Source organism: Centruroides sculpturatus, unplaced genomic scaffold (assembly GCF_000671375.1).
Source record: "Centruroides sculpturatus isolate CEXI.00-Female unplaced genomic scaffold, Cexi_2.0 scaffold1234, whole genome shotgun sequence".
NCBI classification, from domain to species: Eukaryota; Metazoa; Arthropoda; class Arachnida; order Scorpiones; family Buthidae; genus Centruroides; species Centruroides sculpturatus.
Window position 1 is genome coordinate 144,581 of NW_019385398.1, and position 17,832 is coordinate 162,412.

Genomic DNA, 17,832 nt, shown 5'->3' on the forward strand with positions numbered 1-17,832 from the left:
ATCGTGCGAAATCCGACGGACCGGCTGATGGCCATTCCAAAAGATGCGTTCCAGCAATGGCAGGAACGCTGGGAGAAGTGTATACACTACCAAGGAGACTACTTTGAAGGGGATTAGGGTTTTGTACCTTAAAGTCAATAAATTTATTTTTGAAGAACAAAGGTCCGATACTTTTTGAACAGACCTTGTATATAAAAAACAAAAACTATATTACATACAAATGTACGAACAAATAAAAACCCAGCAAAGCGGGTCCTTGCAGCTAGTTCCTTATAAAAAATATAGAATTTTCAAAGATGAATTTAATAATTTAGATAGACAAAATGGCTACAATGCCTAACAGAGAAACAGTATTTACATGGTGGTCTGTTTATTTCATAGTTCATCTTTGCTATTGGTGAAACTTTCATCACTGATATCCTCACTTGTGTTGTCCTCAGAATCAGGTAGGCTATTCCTGGTCTGTGATTGTTCGCTGCCTTGCAAAGGGATTGCTAGTTTCCCAGTGTTTTTGATGAATTTAGTGAGACAATGCAAGAGGTCCTTGTTGTTGAATAGGTCATTTTCCTGTGGAGGCCAAGTTGTCCCCTGCATTATGCATTCCCTGTAAAGCTGCTGCTGTATATCTTCATAGTTAGTGCAGTAGTATAAGAAATGCGTTACATTGTCTTCAATGTTGTCGATTTCACATGTGTTTGTTGTTGCCTTAACGAACCTGAAAAGATACGATCCAAAGTTTCCATGCCCATTGAAGCACTGGGTGATTTCATAGTCCGGTTTAAATGTCTTACTTTTTTTCCTATCCTGTATCCTTGGGATGAAGTTGTAACAACTTCTCCCAGTGGTGGAGATCTCCCACTCTCTTTGCCACAGTTCTTTGACAATTTTATGATGATGTTTGTGTATTTCAGTCTTTGGTACCCTAATATATGTAATTTTGGAACAGGTAGTTGTAGCTTTTTTTGCTAGTTTGTTGGCCCTCTCATTCCCCTCATGAGCTTCGATCCACTGTATAGTTAAGTTATTTGTGCCTGCTATTCTTTGGGCTAGTTGTATTGTCTCCTTAGCTAATGTTGAGTTTTTCTTCTGATTTTTTAAAGTATGTAAAAGTATATGCTCCAACTCCAGTTGTTGTCTTGGAGCCATCAGTGTGGGTGATCCATTTTGAGCTTTAACTTTTTGTGTTTGTTATATCGAAAATAATTTTGTACTTGTTTTTGTCAGATGGGTGGATAAACTGTTTGTAGTTCTTTTCTTTCTCTATGTTGTGCTTTTTGATGTCTTCTATCCATTGCTCCTCACTATTGGGTGGGAGGATACCATTTTTGATGTGCTGTTTTGTTGTTTCCTCATTGAGGTCTTGCAGGTTGATGTTTGTTGTGTACCATCTCCACATCACTTCCTTCGCACTAAGGTGTATTGGGAGCAGGTTGGCCAAAACACAGAGAGCATCTGTCAGTGCTGTACTATAAGCCCTACAGACTTTAATGGTTGTTCTCCGTTGGATTCTTCCTTACATGAATGCTGTTAGGGCTTCATGCCATACCTAGACTCTGTATAAAATACCTGGCTCCAATGAGGCCTGATAAATTAGTCTATTGCTTCTAAAGTGCAATCCCCATGCATTTCTTGAGATGTGTGACAAGAGGTTTGTTTTTTGAACCATTTTTTTATACATACTATTTACATGATCATGCCAGTTGATTTTCCTATCAAAAATTATTCCTAAGTACTTCATCTGGTTGACGTTTTTAACGTTATAGCCATCTATGTGTACCCCCAGTTGCCTTTTAAGTTGGCCCTGCTTCCGTTTTTTCGTACTCACCAGCAATTTGCATTTATTGTAATTTATGGGCTGTTTATAGGATTTACTCCATTCTGATATTGCTTTTAATTCCCTATTAGCCTCTTCCGTCAGTCTGTCACGGTTTTTATGTGCAACCATAAGTAGCACGTCATCTGCGAAGACCTGGATCTTGGTGTGCTCTTTTTCCTCATAATCATTTAACATGCTGTCGAAGGCAAGGTTCCAGATCTCAGGGCCACTCCTTGAGCCTTATGGGCATCCTCTGTTTATTTATATCTCCACTGTTATATTATTTGTGTAGTAGCTGGCTATTCTATCAGTTAGATAACTTTGTAATGTTGCCTGTAAGTTTTTGGGCATTTTACCTCATTTAACCTTTTGAAAACCCCTGGCCACCATAGGTTATCAAATGCCTTTTCAAAGTCTATACTAACGAGTAGGGCATGTTTTCCTTCTTTCCACGAGTCTTGGATGAATTTTTTTGCTTTCAGTGCAGCATCTATAGTGGATCTGCCTTGTTTGAAACAATATTGTTTTTTATTTGTGTTGTTGCTGTTGTTAAGGTACAATTAATTCGGTTTATAATTAGGCCATCCATTATCTTTCCCATCACAGGGAGAAGGCTAAGTGACCTGAATTCCTCCGGTTTGCTGGCATGTTCCGATTTAGGAATAAATTTGACGTTAGATTTTTTCTATATTTTGGGGAAGTAATTGAACCTTAAGTATTCATTGAATAAAAATACGAATGCAATTGGAATTTCACTGAATGTGGCTTTAATCATTTCTGGTGTTATTCTGTCTAGGCTCAGTGATTTCCAGTTGGCTAGGGTTTCAATTGCCTTTTGCACTTCTCTGAAGGTGAATGGGATGTCGTCTGTTGTTGAGTTTATTTTATTTAGATTTCCTCTTATATCCTTGTGTTTGTCGTTTTCTTCTTCTTTGTTGTCAGACGGAAAATGAAATTTGAGGATGTTCCGGATGCTTTCGGTGATATTTGGATTGTTATTTTCACTGTTCCGTTCCAGGGGGTTTGGGATTTGAGTTTTCTTGTTTTGATTAAAAGCCACCTTATAAGGAATATCCCACGGGCCATTTTTGTGGGCTTTACTACAAAATTCTTTCCACGCCTTTGTTCGTGTGTTGTTTATTAGCTTTTTGTAGGTTTTTAGTGTTGTTCTGTAAGTTTCTTTCATTCTTTTTTCCTTTTCTTCATTTCTCAATCTTTCCATTTTTTTCCTGATTTTTCTGACCCTCTTTTTGTATGCCATTAGCTCGCTTGTCCTCCAAACCGTTTTTTTACCTCTGTTTTCTTATGTCTGGCTGCTTGTTGGCCAGCCAATTGAATTTCTCCGTGTGTGCCAGGCTGTGAACGGCTCACATATTTGTAAAATCTAAGTGACTCGTACAACATGGAATTCATATAAAACGGAATAATCAACAGTGTTATGGGAGGGGGTCGACTGTAATTTAAAAATTAAATATAATATTTCGAAATTTTTATCAAAGCTAAAAATCAAACATAACAAGGAACAAATGTTTCCTGTGTTGAGAGAGAGAATTTTACCTCCCATGACTAAAGGGATGACTAAACCAAAAAGACTCATCATGACACCCAGTCAGATTATCTTAATTCTTAACCTCTATTGGAGGAGAAAAATAGTATAAATACAGGATACATGCCAAACTCTGTGCACATTGCACATCATTGTATCCTCCATAATTTGTGCCATACTTCTTCAGAAAAAACTTCCACCCAAAGTATTGTTATCAATCACATTATAAATGAGGTAATATATTATTTTTGTAAACACTCTCATATATCTCTCATAATAGGGACAAGAGATTTAATGTTGGAATAGACTATATCTTAACTATTTGTAAACTGATTTTATTTTATTTTGTATTATTAAATGTTGTTATTCCTTTGTTAACTGAGTGTCTTTGGTTTGTTCATGGCCAGACATCCTATTACTTACCTATGCACTTCCCACTTGAAATAATTTAGTCCTCCTTTTAGAAATAGCAATAGTAATTAAATTGTTAGTTAAACCGCAAAATAATCATTTAACCCGGTGTCAGTATCCTGACACGATCGAGATCACACGATCTTGATCTTCACTTCCACTTGATTTAGCCATCCTTACACAACACGAGTGGACCGTAAGTTCTGATAGGGAGCACATTGCTAATCACTTAAGTAAAAGCCCCTGTATTCTCACATATTGATTCTGAAATATTTAAACTGCATTACACCACAGCTGTATTTTTCAAGGTTTTTAGTTTTTGGAAAAAAACACTGAATAAAATTGAACATACTAACTTAACTACAGTAGAACCTCCATTATCCGGATTTTCGATTATCCGGATTGTTCAAAATAAACAAAAATTTTACGAATTTACTGATTTGCACTTGACGAATTACAACACTGTTTATGTACGTGATGGAATACATAATTTTTTTTGTTTCAACAACGTCTCACCCAGCACAGTGGTCGTAAACTCTTAAATATATTTTACGTCGTAATAAAAATATAACTTGACATACATATTTATAAATAATTTATATTCAAATTACATCATTTCTATGACCAAGGGTGGAGTAAGGCATGGGCAATGTGGGCCACCGCCTATGCCTCACGATCCGAAGGCCTCGCGTTTTGAAGGTTTATCCACTACTTAAAAACCGCAAATGCAACGAAAAATTTTACTCGTCATAAAACGATAAATAGTTTGTCAAATTTTTACTCATAAAAATGCAGTTTCAACTGCTTTTTATTTTATAAAATCCATCTTCTTGCGCCACCAGAGGGCCTTTAAAACAATAGGTAGTCTGTTAGCGCTGGTCAGTAGTAGTCCAAATTAAATACGAACGTTTGTTTCTTGAAAATTTGATCACGATTTAAATACATTATTTACTTTTAATATTACCGATATGTCATTGAAAAGAAAACGTGTTGTATTATCATTAAAAGACAGATTAAAGTATCTGTTTCGATTATCCAGACTACCTTCATCCCCAATTAGTCCGGATAATCGAGGTTCTACTGTACTTAAAATTTGTTATGCATTTTTAAAATCTCTCTATTTTTTAGTTCTCTGATGACACATCAAAGTGTACCAGAAGAGCAAAGGAAAGAAATTGGAATTACAGATAACTTAATTCGGCTCTCTGTTGGAATAGAAGCAAAAGAAGACATTCTGGACGATTTGAATCAGGCTCTGAAATGTGCCGTAAGTTGATTTTCTATTACATATTTAAACATTGGCAGGCAATATTTGAGAAATAAAGTAAATCGTTCTTTAACTTTTATACTATTGAGTCCGTAAATTTAATTGGTCAAAAATTATTACTAAATTTAACAAAAACAAAATTAAAGATACCCTCTTACTTTGGGACTTGTTTGCACCAAGGAACACAAAGTCTACCTCTTTCTTTACTAGCTGCAAAAATATTTGTCACCGTTATCAAAGTCGGGAATTGATCAAACCAATTTTTTCTCAATTGATAATATTTAGTGCATTAACCCTCTTATGATCCCCATGGTACAGTTCCTTAGAAAACATTTTTCACTACATTTCAAAGACCTATGGGAGATCTGAAAACTTAACACAATAAAAATCACATCACCAAGTAGCCTTAATTATCATTCTATTTTTACATTCAGTCTCATAATATTTCGACCCAAATAAGACCTTCCACGTGGATCAAAGAGGTCGATCCAAATTTTTTTGCATTAAACATTACCAAATGGATGTATTTTTGTCGATGAAATCATAAGCTCAAACCTCATTACTTGTTCTTGTTTTGAAATTCCATCTACGCATAAGTCTTAGGAAGCCTCTGTTCTGCAATTTCGTCCAAAACCAATATTCTTTCTTGAAGTTTAAGACTATTTACAAAAATTATAAAATTTTCAAGTGTTTTCTTATTCTTTTTCATATTACCACAGAAGTAACAGTATATCAGCTTGAAGAAAACCTTTATTAAAATGACTGAAAATTTTTAATTATTTTAATGCACCAGGCTACTTTGCCCCAATTACCGCTCCAACACCTGCCATTTTTCCCGTTGGCAACTGACACCACATCGTAGTTTTGAATGATTAGTTTATTTGTAGGAATGGCAAGACCAAAATATCATAATGATGTGCAGCAGGTTAAATGAATTTTCGAAGTTTGGGGTGCAAGAAAATTAGATCTGTTAATTAATTGATCTGAAATTTCCTTTCTACGCAGTTTTATACTCTACATTACAAATCTGTTGGTGTTTATGTCACAGTGTCATGATGGCAATTTTGTTATGAACTGTAGCAGTTGTGTTTTTTGCAAGAGATGATTGTTGTGATGTACAGTACCAAATATGGTTTTATGCCACACGCTGCTCATTTTGCATGGCATTTGAAGAAAATATTTTGTTTAGTGAATGCAGAGTTTGCCACAGCCGTTCAAAGTATGTCTGCACCTGTGTTACATCCAAAACGTCTGTTTTGGACAAAATTGCAGAACAGAGTCTTCTGAAGATGGTTGTGACTGGAAATTTCAAACCAAGAACAAGTAACATTCTTCACAAATAGAAAAAAGTAATTTGCAAACATTTGGGAACACTCGTAGATGCGGAAAAAGACCTAAAAAAGTACCCGAAGCCAACGGCCTTCCAAACAGTTTAACTTCTAGAAAATTGCAATTAGTATTAAAATGGCTCTAATATTTTTAAACCTTAAATAAGCATAACCCAGGTTTATTATAGTACCTGTGTAGGCCTGCACGTGAAGAAGGGCATCCGGTATGTACGGTTATATTGCTTTCTGGTATACAGTATTTACTTGAATATAAGACGATTTCTCATATAAGACAAGGTGTGACTTTAAAAGATCAAAATGAAGAAAATTAGATTTATTAATAAATTCTAATTTTATTTTGTTTAATAACAAATAAAATATCAAATGCATGTAAATGCACACATTGTCCCGCAAAAATTACTGGCATCTTAAACTTCAAGGAAAAATCATGTAAAGCTGAACAATTGGGAACCTTTTGCCAATTCTTAACAGAAGGTGAGAATCAGCACGTATAGGACAACCTAGGCTTTTGAAGCAGTGAAAAATGGATAAAAACCTTGTCTTATATGCGAGTAAATATAGTATGTTTACCATAATTGGCGACAGTTCCGATTTTTAATATAAGAAAATATCACATTAATCTTAAGAATTAATATTTGATTTTCTCTTACAGGAAAAGTTAGGACAAAGGAAGACCACTGTTTAACCGGATTAAAAATAAAGAAAAATTTTTAATTGTATTTAAACTAGAAGATAGGGGGTGGGCAGGTGGACAGCACTGGGGAAATACTTTTGAATTAAAACTACTGTTTTAAAATTAATCTCTGCATCTGTTATTTGGTGTTTTGACTTTTTCCATCTTGGCCTTCCTGGCTGTGTATTAGGCTAGGCCAAGCCAGGAAATACTGTGTGGAGTAAAAGTAATAAACTGTTTTAAAAACATACATGCAGAAAAAAGATGGAGCAAGCTTATTATTATTATTGGTTTTGGCATAAGAAGATTTTACCTTTGAGTACTCCACCGATGGGGAGTGGAGGGGAGAGTTTTACAAACAAACAAACACAGTTAATACTACCGAAAGAGAGAACTAACTTAAAAATATCTTTATTAACAATTTTGTCATTGAGCAGCATTAATTTGAAACGGGGAGAGATGGGCATTAATGTATCGGAGGTGGTTATGGTGAGGAGGAAGAGGACGGTAGAATGCTTGAGAAAAGTCAAAACTGAGCCTTATACGACAAAAGAAATATTGTTAAAAATGAGTCAAAATGTGTGAAGACCGAAGTGTTAATTTCCAGCCCGTAATTTTGCCAATTTGTGACTTACGTATTCAATAGCTTGATTAATACCAATATCTAACTAGAAATTCTCCCGTCAAGCACGATGGAATATTTTTAACGAGAAAGTAGAGATTTCTTTAAATCGAGAAGAGTTTTGAATCCAGCTCGGCGCGGTGTTGCTGTTTTGGCAGTCCCGGACAGCCATTCTTACTCGACATTGCCAGAGTTTGACTTCAAGGCCTTTGGGGGTTGCATCCATTCTTATTCTTTTAGATCTAGATTTTACCCAACCAATTTTACTGTTACGCTTTCCCCTAGGCATTCTTTTTTACAAAAAAGGCCAGTCTTTTTAATTCCACATTGATAAAACAAACAAACCATACATATGTTAATTAGATGCATGATAATACTAAATAACAGGCCAGTTAGATCATTATTTCCAATTGGATAATAGAATGTCACGTGGCCACTACATTTTTAAAAGATTTTTAAAAATTTGTTATAGAAGTGGCTGGATGTGGCTATCATTTTTCAAGTTTGAATTTAATGAAGTAAGTTTAAAATATGCCATTTTCCAAAATATTTTAAAGTGTGGCTTAATGGAAATTCACTAGCAGAGTACAAACATCACTGCAACATAGGTGTGGTCACCGATCCAAAATTGCCAAAATGTTTATTCTATAAGTAATATTTCCTTAAAATAAATAGCCCACACTTTCTGTTGGAACATAAAACAATCAATCAAAATGTCATCCAGATCGGACAAAAATTGCAAGAGTTATAAGGAATTCACACACACACATGCACGGAGGCATTACAGATATAAAAGCCGAACATTTTTAACTGTGCGGTTTGAAAGGAGGTGCCTAACATCGACGTGTTTGTCCGTTAACGCTCCAAAATTACGTGCGGCCGATAATTTTTATTCGAAGTCAGATAAAACTATTACAGACTCCTTTTTCCCTCGTTTGGCCACGTGGAAAAACGTATCTTTCACGAACATTAGAAAATTACCTTAGATCAGCTAACATCATTTCTTAGATGAATTTAAATTATCGTATATCATAATGCCTTCTTTTCCAGTAATTGGTCAGAAAATTGCCAACCCTTTTTGGTAGTGGTGTCTTGTCCGTTCGATAGTTTAAAGTGGCCCCACTTCCGACACCACGTTTCGGCCTTCAACTTTTAAGGAGACTCGAGGGCACCGTTACTAGATAAACCGGTCGGGGGGCAGAGCAGAATTTTCTGCCTAGAGCCACTTTTGCTGGCTAGAAGTGCCACAACTAGGATTCAGAAGGAAAGCAGACCGAGTATATACAAAACCTCCATAAACCAAATACATAACAGACTTCTAAATATAAAATAAGACCTTTCCAAATATAATTAAATTCAGAAAAAGAAACTGTCAAACCTTTTTAAAAAGTTGCAAGGCCACGATCCCTAATAAATGACAAAGTTCTTTAAGAGGACACGAAATTGCACCATTCATTTTTATTTTTTACATAAAAAATAAAAAAGCCTTTAAATTACTTATTTAAGTAATTTTTAGTTTTCATTACTTTAAAAATGCATAAATTTTCTTCTTCCCAAGAATATTTTTTTTTCTTTTGTTTAACCAATTTTTTTAATAGTAATGATTTTCTGAATAAACTCATTAATTAAAGATAAATTATTACAAAATAACATTGATTCGTTAATAATTTATAAGAATAAAATTTTCGTGTAAAACAGCTCTAACTTACTGTACATTCAGTTTACAATATATTTTTTAAAAAATGTACGAGTCATTTTTAATTTCAAGTTTCTTTTAAAGACATTTCAATATTCAATAGGATTTAAGTCGAACGTATACAATATCATCCTACACAACTAAAACGACCTGGTACATATTTTGACATTAAAAATATTAGAAAAGCTTATAGAGTAAGCTGGTAGGGTAATAACAGCAAAATTCCATAAACGAGTCATAGTTTCCATTGTTGGAATCTATATTGATGGCATAAAAAACAAAAAGGAGAAAATATTCTTTAAAGAGAAAAACAATATCTTTATCCGATAAGTTAGAAATTAATAGGAAATTAAAAGTTTTATTTTTTTAATGAAACTGTTTCAGTGTTAAAACAATTAAAGTTTAAACAAATATAGTGTATACTTCAATATCCAATTTCAAATATGTACATAAAATTATTCAAAATTTTATTACGGTTAATGTAAGCGGAACAACTTTCTTGCCTAATATCTCATTTCCGCATTTTGAAAAATAGTGTAGTCTTCTAATGGCATAAAAATCTACTTTTGCTGTTATAACTGTGCCTGACATTTTCACATCTCACTTGCTAGAAATCGACAGATTCTAAATTCTTGGCGCCTCTTCGTAAAAGACCCAAAATTTCGGCATTTTGGAGCCCAGTCGACGATCGTCGGTTACAAAAAAACTCAAAAAATAAAAAACCCCTTTAAAAATACATACGTGTCAACGTAACTGACTAATTTCGCCTATTGGATGGACGATCGGAACATTGCCCTATGAAGAGTGGTCGTCTCTAGCACGAAAACGAAGGGCGAAAACATTAGCAGCTCCCCCCACCAATTTATCTAGTAACCATGGCTACGCTGCACCGTGTAATAATAGAAGTTCTGATGTCACACGTTCTGTCCCTCTGCCATATTTGTGGTCTGGCTTCACTTGCGCATGGTTTGTTATTTGGCTTTTTTGAATTTAAACTTAACGTAAACGGAACTGCAGTATTTTTGTTGTAACTTGATGTGGGCGTCGAGTCAAAAGGTGGAAATTCCAACATAGTTTTCCTTTATCTCAGAGTGTCCTTGTGTAATTGTCACCCCAGTCAGTTGTATCCGAGAGTGAATAAAGTTAATTGTTGATTAACTAGGTGTTTTTATGTGAAACTGTGTCGAAAACAAAATCGATATAAAATTGGCGACGAGGATTAAAATAGAGACTTACCAGCAGAAATTACAATTTGAGATCAAAAGCCAAAAATGTCGATCCCGGGAACATCAACCAGTGGAGTTGGTTTCGAACCATTCGACATGGACAGCCAATGGAAAACTTACAAGGACTGCTTTAAATTTTGCTTGAAAGCAAACCAGATTGAAAATGACCAAGATAAGTGTGCTCTATTTTTACTGTGGGTGAAACTATACGAACTTGTAACACTCATAGCCCCGAAAGAAATAACACAAGTTAACTTTAATGAAGTACTTAATGCTCTTAATAGCCATTTTAACACGAAACCTAGTGAAATCGTCGAATCGTTCAAATTTAACCAGATGTCACAAAAACCAGGAGAGAGTATCAACCACTTTGTTGCAGAACTACAGAAAGTTGCAATGAATTGCAACTTCGGCGCCTCACTAGAGCGTGGTTTAAGGGATAAAGGAATACAACACGTGTTATTGACAAAAATGGACACTACTTAAGGCCATTTTGAATGCAGCAGAGGCAGGATCTAAAGATGTTAGCTAGCTTAGGTCAGACGGAAACAACACCAAGTGTATAACTTAAAGGTGGACTACAAGAGAAATAATGAACCGGCCATATTACGCTGTTTTTGGTGCACCGGGAATCGTAAGCCAAATAATCGCCGATTTGCTCAGGTAATATGTAAATTCTGTGGAAACAAAGGGCACATAGAAAAAGCATGTATCACGAAACAAAAGAGTGGAAGAACAAAAATTCCAAACCAGAGAAAAAACGAAATTGAGGCACAACGGAAAGAGGTATGAAGCCAGAGAGCCAGTACACCGAATTGAGGAACATAAAAATCTGACTTTGAACCATGTAGAGAAATATACATCTCTATTTAAAATACGTGGAAGTAGGATATCACCCTTAAAATCTTAATCAATATTGACCAGAAAATATACTAATCATGATGGAAATTGATTCAGGGGCTGGGTACACTGTAGTGAGCGAACGGACCTTAAAAGAAATTAAAATACAGCGAAACAAGTTAGAATCGGAAGAAATCAAATTACAGACGTGGGCCGATCGAAATATGGAAGTATTGGGCACTACAATGGTGAGGGTGCAATTTAAAGGAAACGTTATGAATCTGCCATCGTTAGTGATTAAAGGAAATGGACCAGGACTTGTTGGAAGAAAGTGGTTTGAACCATTAGATCAGAATAGAAAGACTATATCACCAATATGACGCAAACGATCTGATGCAAGAATTCCAGCATTTATTCAATAATTCAGAAATGGGTCTATTTAGTGGCGAGGCAAGACAGGTTCCTTTTGCACTGAGAACAAAGGTAGAACAAGAATTGAATCGACTTCATCAGTTAGGAGTTATAGAACCAGTTAGAACTTCTAAGTTGGCCACTCCTGTGGTAATCGTTGCAAAACCAGATGGAAGTGCACGTTTATGTGGAGATTTATTGCCTCTGTTTACGGTGCAGCGGTAAAGTAGATGTATACTCATTGTCAGCCATTAATGACATACTCGCTTCATTATCTGGTGGAAAGGTATTTGCCAAGCTTGATTTTAAGGAAGTTTGTTTCCAATTTCCTGTGGACCAGGAGTCGTCTGAGATAATGGCTATCAACACGTGCAAGGGTTTATATTGAATGAAAATATTACCATTTGGAGAGAGTAGTTATCCCTAGAACCTTGCAAACACAGCTATTACACCTTTATTTATTTATTTTTTAACTCTCTGCCCTGTGGGCACTAAGAGAGCCTCTTTTTGCAAGCCCATTATGGGTTCGGCCAGGCCCACAATGGGACTGCCGGGTGGTGAAAGACGGGGCCCGACATATCCGAATAGACCACACCCCGAAAAACCTTGGCGATTTTTCTACCCGTTCGGATTCGAACCCGGGTCCCCCAGAGCGGTAGGCTGCCACCTCGACCGCTTGGCCATCCGGTCCGCTATTACACCCGTTACACTCACACACGAGGGCATGTCTAAAATGAAAAGAACAGTCAGGAGCTATCTTTGGTGGCCTGAAATGGACTCCCAAAAATTGAAGAGACGTTATCCACGTGTAGAAAATGCCAAGAACAGAGGTCAAACCCAACCCAGTTAAAGACACTCGTTGGCCACCACCCTCGTGGCCAGGACCCAGTACACATTGATCATGCAGGACCACACTACGAACGTACAGTACATATTTTATTCTAGTGGATGCTTATTCGAAGTCGGTGGAGATAGAAGTACAAACGCGAAACCGTGAAATTATTGAGAAGAATATTTAGTACACACGGACTACCAAATACAATTGTATCAGACAATCATCAAAGCTTTAAATCCCAAGAAATGGAAGAATTAATACGAAAAAGGGGATACTGCGCATATTTACCCCTCCATATCATCCCTCTTCCAACAGACAAGTAGAGAGAGAGGTGCAAACTATAAAGAGGAGAATCGAAAATTTACATCACAGCCGAGAAAAAGTGGTGCGTTGCTCCCCAGACTTTTGTTTAGCTTACGCGCGACACCCAGTAGCGCTACAGGAAAAACAACAGAAGAACTGTCGATGGGAAGAAGACTAAGCACCATCTACGATCGACTAAATCCACACCTATATAAGGATAGAAAAGAGGAAACAAGAATACGAGAATTCCAGATAGGAGACAACGTCAATTACGGGTGCTATAGAGACGCAAAGTGGAAACCAGGTCAGGTGACAGAGAAAACCGGACCATATACATAAACGATAGCCTGGCCAGAAAGAACTATAGAAAGGAGACATATCGATCAACCGATAGGGGCCGTCCATAAATTACGTAAGGGCGATTTCGGCTATTCTAGACCTCCACCCACCCGCGTAAGAAACCGTAATATTTTGTTTGATCTCCCTTTCCCTATCTTACGTAATATTTAGGCACGATTTTATAGAAAGATTTTAACAAAAAGCAAATTTTTTATGAAACCCTAAAAACCTTATATCCAAAATATATAATTATTAATTAGTTAATTAATATGTACTGTTATTTATAAAAGACTTTATGCCAACAAATTTAAAAATATAAAAATTTAATGAATTCCAATGAACAATTTCTTTATCTTTTAAGAACTTTATCTTTTAACTAGCGGCTTTGCCCGCGAGGATTTCGCAAGTAAACCCCATTTATATTCAGTATTTCAACGACCATAGTAATTGTTATATAACACCTAGCGCCGAGAATGACGAGAATTGGCGAGAATCAAACGAACTATCTTCAATTTGATCAATTTTCTGGAACGTTTACAATCGTTCTATAATCGAACCAATTCGCGATAAGAAATTCGAATTTAAAACGTTTCGAACATTTGGTTAAAAAAATCGAAATATACGAAAATATTTATAACAATGTCTGAAATGTTATCAATTTAATACATCTAAGTCTATACTAATATAATAAAGAGGTAATGTATGTATGTATGTTAGTTTGTATGCAGCGGGTAATCTCCGAAACTACTCATCCGATTTCAAAAATTTTTTCACCAATATTTAAAATGGAACTTCGGGGTGGACATAGGCTGTATATTATTCCGTTAAACATGGGGGATGGACAGTTCTTTACGGTAAGCCTTACCGTAAAGAACTCTGCTTCTATTTATACTATTTTAGATGCGGTTTTTTTGCATTTTTGATTGCATTTTAATAGGGTACGTCAACAGAATGTACACTAAGAAGGGATTTTTCGATATTCCCCCCGCGGGGGAGAGGGACAAGATTAAGGCTTACTGTGAAGAACTTGGCTTCTATTATACTATTTTAGATGCGGGTTTTTGCGTTTATGATTGCGTTTTAATAGGGTACGTCAAGAGAATGTACACTAAGAAAAAATTTTTCGAAATTTGCCCCATGGGGGAAGTGTTATACATTTATAATAGATACATTTTGAGCCACAACAAGGCGTGGCGGGGTCTGCTAGTACTCGATAAAAACTAAACGTAGTTGAAAACGAAAAATCGCATGTAAAATAGTACGGTAAAAGCCGTTTTTCCGGTTAAGCCTTAATTCTCTTCCCCCGCGGGGAATCTCGAAAAATCCCTTCTTATTGCGCGTTTCCACCACCTACCCTAACCGCGTACCAAATTTCACCTCTAGATTCAGCGGTTTGCTCTGGGCGATGAATTAGTGACTAAGTCAGTCAGTCGGGACGATATATTTAGATTAATGCATAAAATTATTATCGTTATTAAAAAGAACGGTACTTTTCGGTTAACGGGACCCCCAGGCGTTTTTACTACAATTTTTAGGAGTCGCTATTCTATTCTATTCTAGTCGGAATTTCGAAAAATATTAGAAAAATTAAAAGTTAACAAATATATAAACTTACGAGAAATTTCTCCCGTATTACGCGGGAAACGTAAACCCGCGAATTTCGCCTACGGCTGCCGTAAACGTTTCGGTCTGGAAGCGCGATCCGCGCCGCTTAAATTCGATTAGACGCGAATCTAAACGACGACGGGAAGCGCCGCGCTCTTCCTCCCCCGTAACCTCTCTACGTTTCACGCCAGGTTAACCGGCAAACGTTGGTATCCGCCATTTTTGTACGGTCGGAATAGATTACGTTCTCCGCTCTCGCCTTAACCAAAGTTTTTGCCAGACGGTCGGGCGCTATCGACCGGCGGCAAATCCCGCCGCCGCTTAAGAACGCGTCCGATACGTTTTCCGGGCGTAAACGGACTTTCGGGCGTGTCTACGACTTTCTACGAACCGCCCGTTTTTGCCGCGGGTGGAGAAATCAAGGAATCGGCACTTACCTCGGGCACATAATTACGCCGATCGACGGTCCTACCGGGGTTAATTCTTAGTTGGCAAAACTCCTAATTCCATTTTGCCACCGCTCGAAGATACCTATGGCTCGGAAAGGACCGATGGCCGTTTCTTCGTCTTTCGGCACTGGTCAAATTGCCAAATCCACGCGCACTCGAGAAAGAAAAATCCATTAACGTTAGAGCGTCGAGATACGTTTCGCCGGCTTCTCCAGCGACGTAATTTACATTTCCACGCCACGTTAAACGGCTCGTTAACGCCCAAAGTAGTTTAGGAATTTAACGTATATTTAAATCCATCCTTATTTAGGATTTTTAATGGTAAAACGCGAAATATCGCGCTTTACGCGTAATTTACGTCTAGAAAGCCACGTCGAACGTTACGCCACGAAATGGAGGCGAAATTATGCAAATCATTTTAGCCATTTAACGCCTGTCGGCGGTCGTGGCTTTTCTTATCCGTCGACTTTTGTAATTTTAAATCGAGTTTAAATAAAAGCCAATTATTTCGTCCGGCATGGTTTATTTTAACTCTAACCGTACGTTTCGAGAATAAGAAAACTTCATCCAGCGTGGAAATACGGTTTGGCCCGACGTCCCGTTAATACACCGAAAAGGACCATTATTTGTTACTAAGGTAAAAACGATGGTGGTAAAAAGTAGCGTATTAAAGAAACGTTACCGTGGCTGGTCGAAATAACCTATCCGGGCTATTCGTAAGCCCACGGCGGAAATTATCGGTTTACTAGCCGACGAACCGGCGTGGCTGAGGCAAAAAGTAACGACGGCCGAGATAAAGATTATTAGATTATAATCTAATACTTTATCTTTCCCCTTTTCGCCGGGTGCAAAAATTAGGTTGGCTCTCTTCCCGGGCTAAGTACAGAATTTTTACACGGGTCGGAAATACGTTCCATTTCCCGCAAAAAAATCGCGCTTAAAATAGTACGTAGATGCGGAGTTGGGGATAATCCTTCGTACGACTTATTATAGCGGCGTAGTTTCCGATTAGAGGAAGATGTCGGTCGGAAAGCCGAAACAAAATGTCTACTTTCGCCCGTATACCGCCTTATAGCGAGTCCCGTTAATAAAGAAGGTCCGACCAGACGAGGCTACGAGTAGAAATTTATAAGAGTAAGGACGTATAAGTCAAAAGAACTAAGGACGCGTGGTCTCGCCCCACCCGCGGGGTAAGACGGGAATATTAATTTTACGTACGAGAAGGAGAAAGTAAAACGGCTAAACCGCGGTTTTCTTCGATACGGGCGCGCCCATTTATCGCCACTCTCCGTAGATACGCGGGATAACCCTCCGCCGTACAGGCATTCGGCGGTTAAAAGACAATACATTAACCAGAAGACCTATTTATTAACGGAACGTCGGCGATAAATATATCGAAGCCAAAGGGCGACGAATATTAATGGTAAAACGCGTCGAAGCTCGCGGAGAAAAAAATTAATAAATAAATATAAAAGTTTGGACTTACCGGCGTTTACTTTGCCAGACGATACCGTCGCTGGGCGCGCGCTGGGTTTCGCCATTTTGTAAGCGGGCGATATTTTTCTTCGTGGTAAAAAATTTTTATTTCCATCGTCATCACGCGTCTTATTTTTCGTTAAGACGGTATTTAAATTAAAAAAATGTTTTCGTAAATAAAATAAAGCCCTAGCCGACGATCCGGATTTTAAAAGGAGGGCGAAAGCCAAACCGGGCGTTTCGGATGCCGTCTTTCGCTTAAGGAAAGAAAAAGCCACCAATGAAACTTCGCCACTCTATGGCAAAAAAACAAGAATTTCGGAAAAAATTCTAAGATTAAAAACAAAAAGAACTATCGGCATTTAAAACCGCCGCTTTAGCAAATGGTATTTGATTATCCTCGTTTGTCGAATGAACGCGTTAAGACAGAAATGATCCGCTTGTCGGTTAACCATTTAATTAATTTAAGATATTTCTCGCCTAATTTGTTAAATTTCCGTAACTCGGCTTCGAAATCGCCCGCATTCGACGGGTTTTCCGTATAATTCGAATTTAAAATAATATCTTTACTAACATAACATATTTTACAAAAAAACGAAAAAAATTTAATTTAAACGGATCCTACGAATTTTGTACTTCAGTGGCGCCAAGCCGCAGCCCTCTAGCTAGAGCGGGGGAAATGTTATCGCCGTTATTTACGCTCCGTCTCTACTCTCCGAACCAGTCGTCCCGGGGTCGAGTTTTCTTGGCCATAACGCGTATTACATATTATTTCGACTATTTTTACCGTATTCGACTATAATACGCCACGGTGCCCGCCATTATTTATATATTTTCCGGTATTACGTAACGGCGAGGGGAGTCGACTTTCCCGAAAAATTTACTTCTAAAATGACGTTTACTCGCCTTAAATTAGTTAATTAGAGCTAAAAACCCAGTAAAAGCGCGAATTTATAGCCAAAGTGGGA

The 17,832-nt window shown here is 37.3% G+C and overlaps 1 protein-coding gene across 1 annotated transcript in view; it reads left to right on the top strand.

The window, feature by feature from the left end:
• The window catches only part of LOC111638536 (cystathionine gamma-lyase-like), a 45,999-nt gene extending 38,810 nt beyond the window's left edge, over positions 1-7,189 (top strand). The window contains exons 11-12 of the mRNA XM_023384253.1: positions 4,902-5,040; positions 7,042-7,189. Coding sequence (XP_023240021.1) covers positions 4,902-5,040; positions 7,042-7,074 — 172 coding nt within the window. The 3' untranslated portion in view covers positions 7,075-7,189. The remainder of the gene's footprint in view (positions 1-4,901; positions 5,041-7,041) is intronic.
• Positions 7,190-17,832: the final 10,643 nt, after the last annotated feature.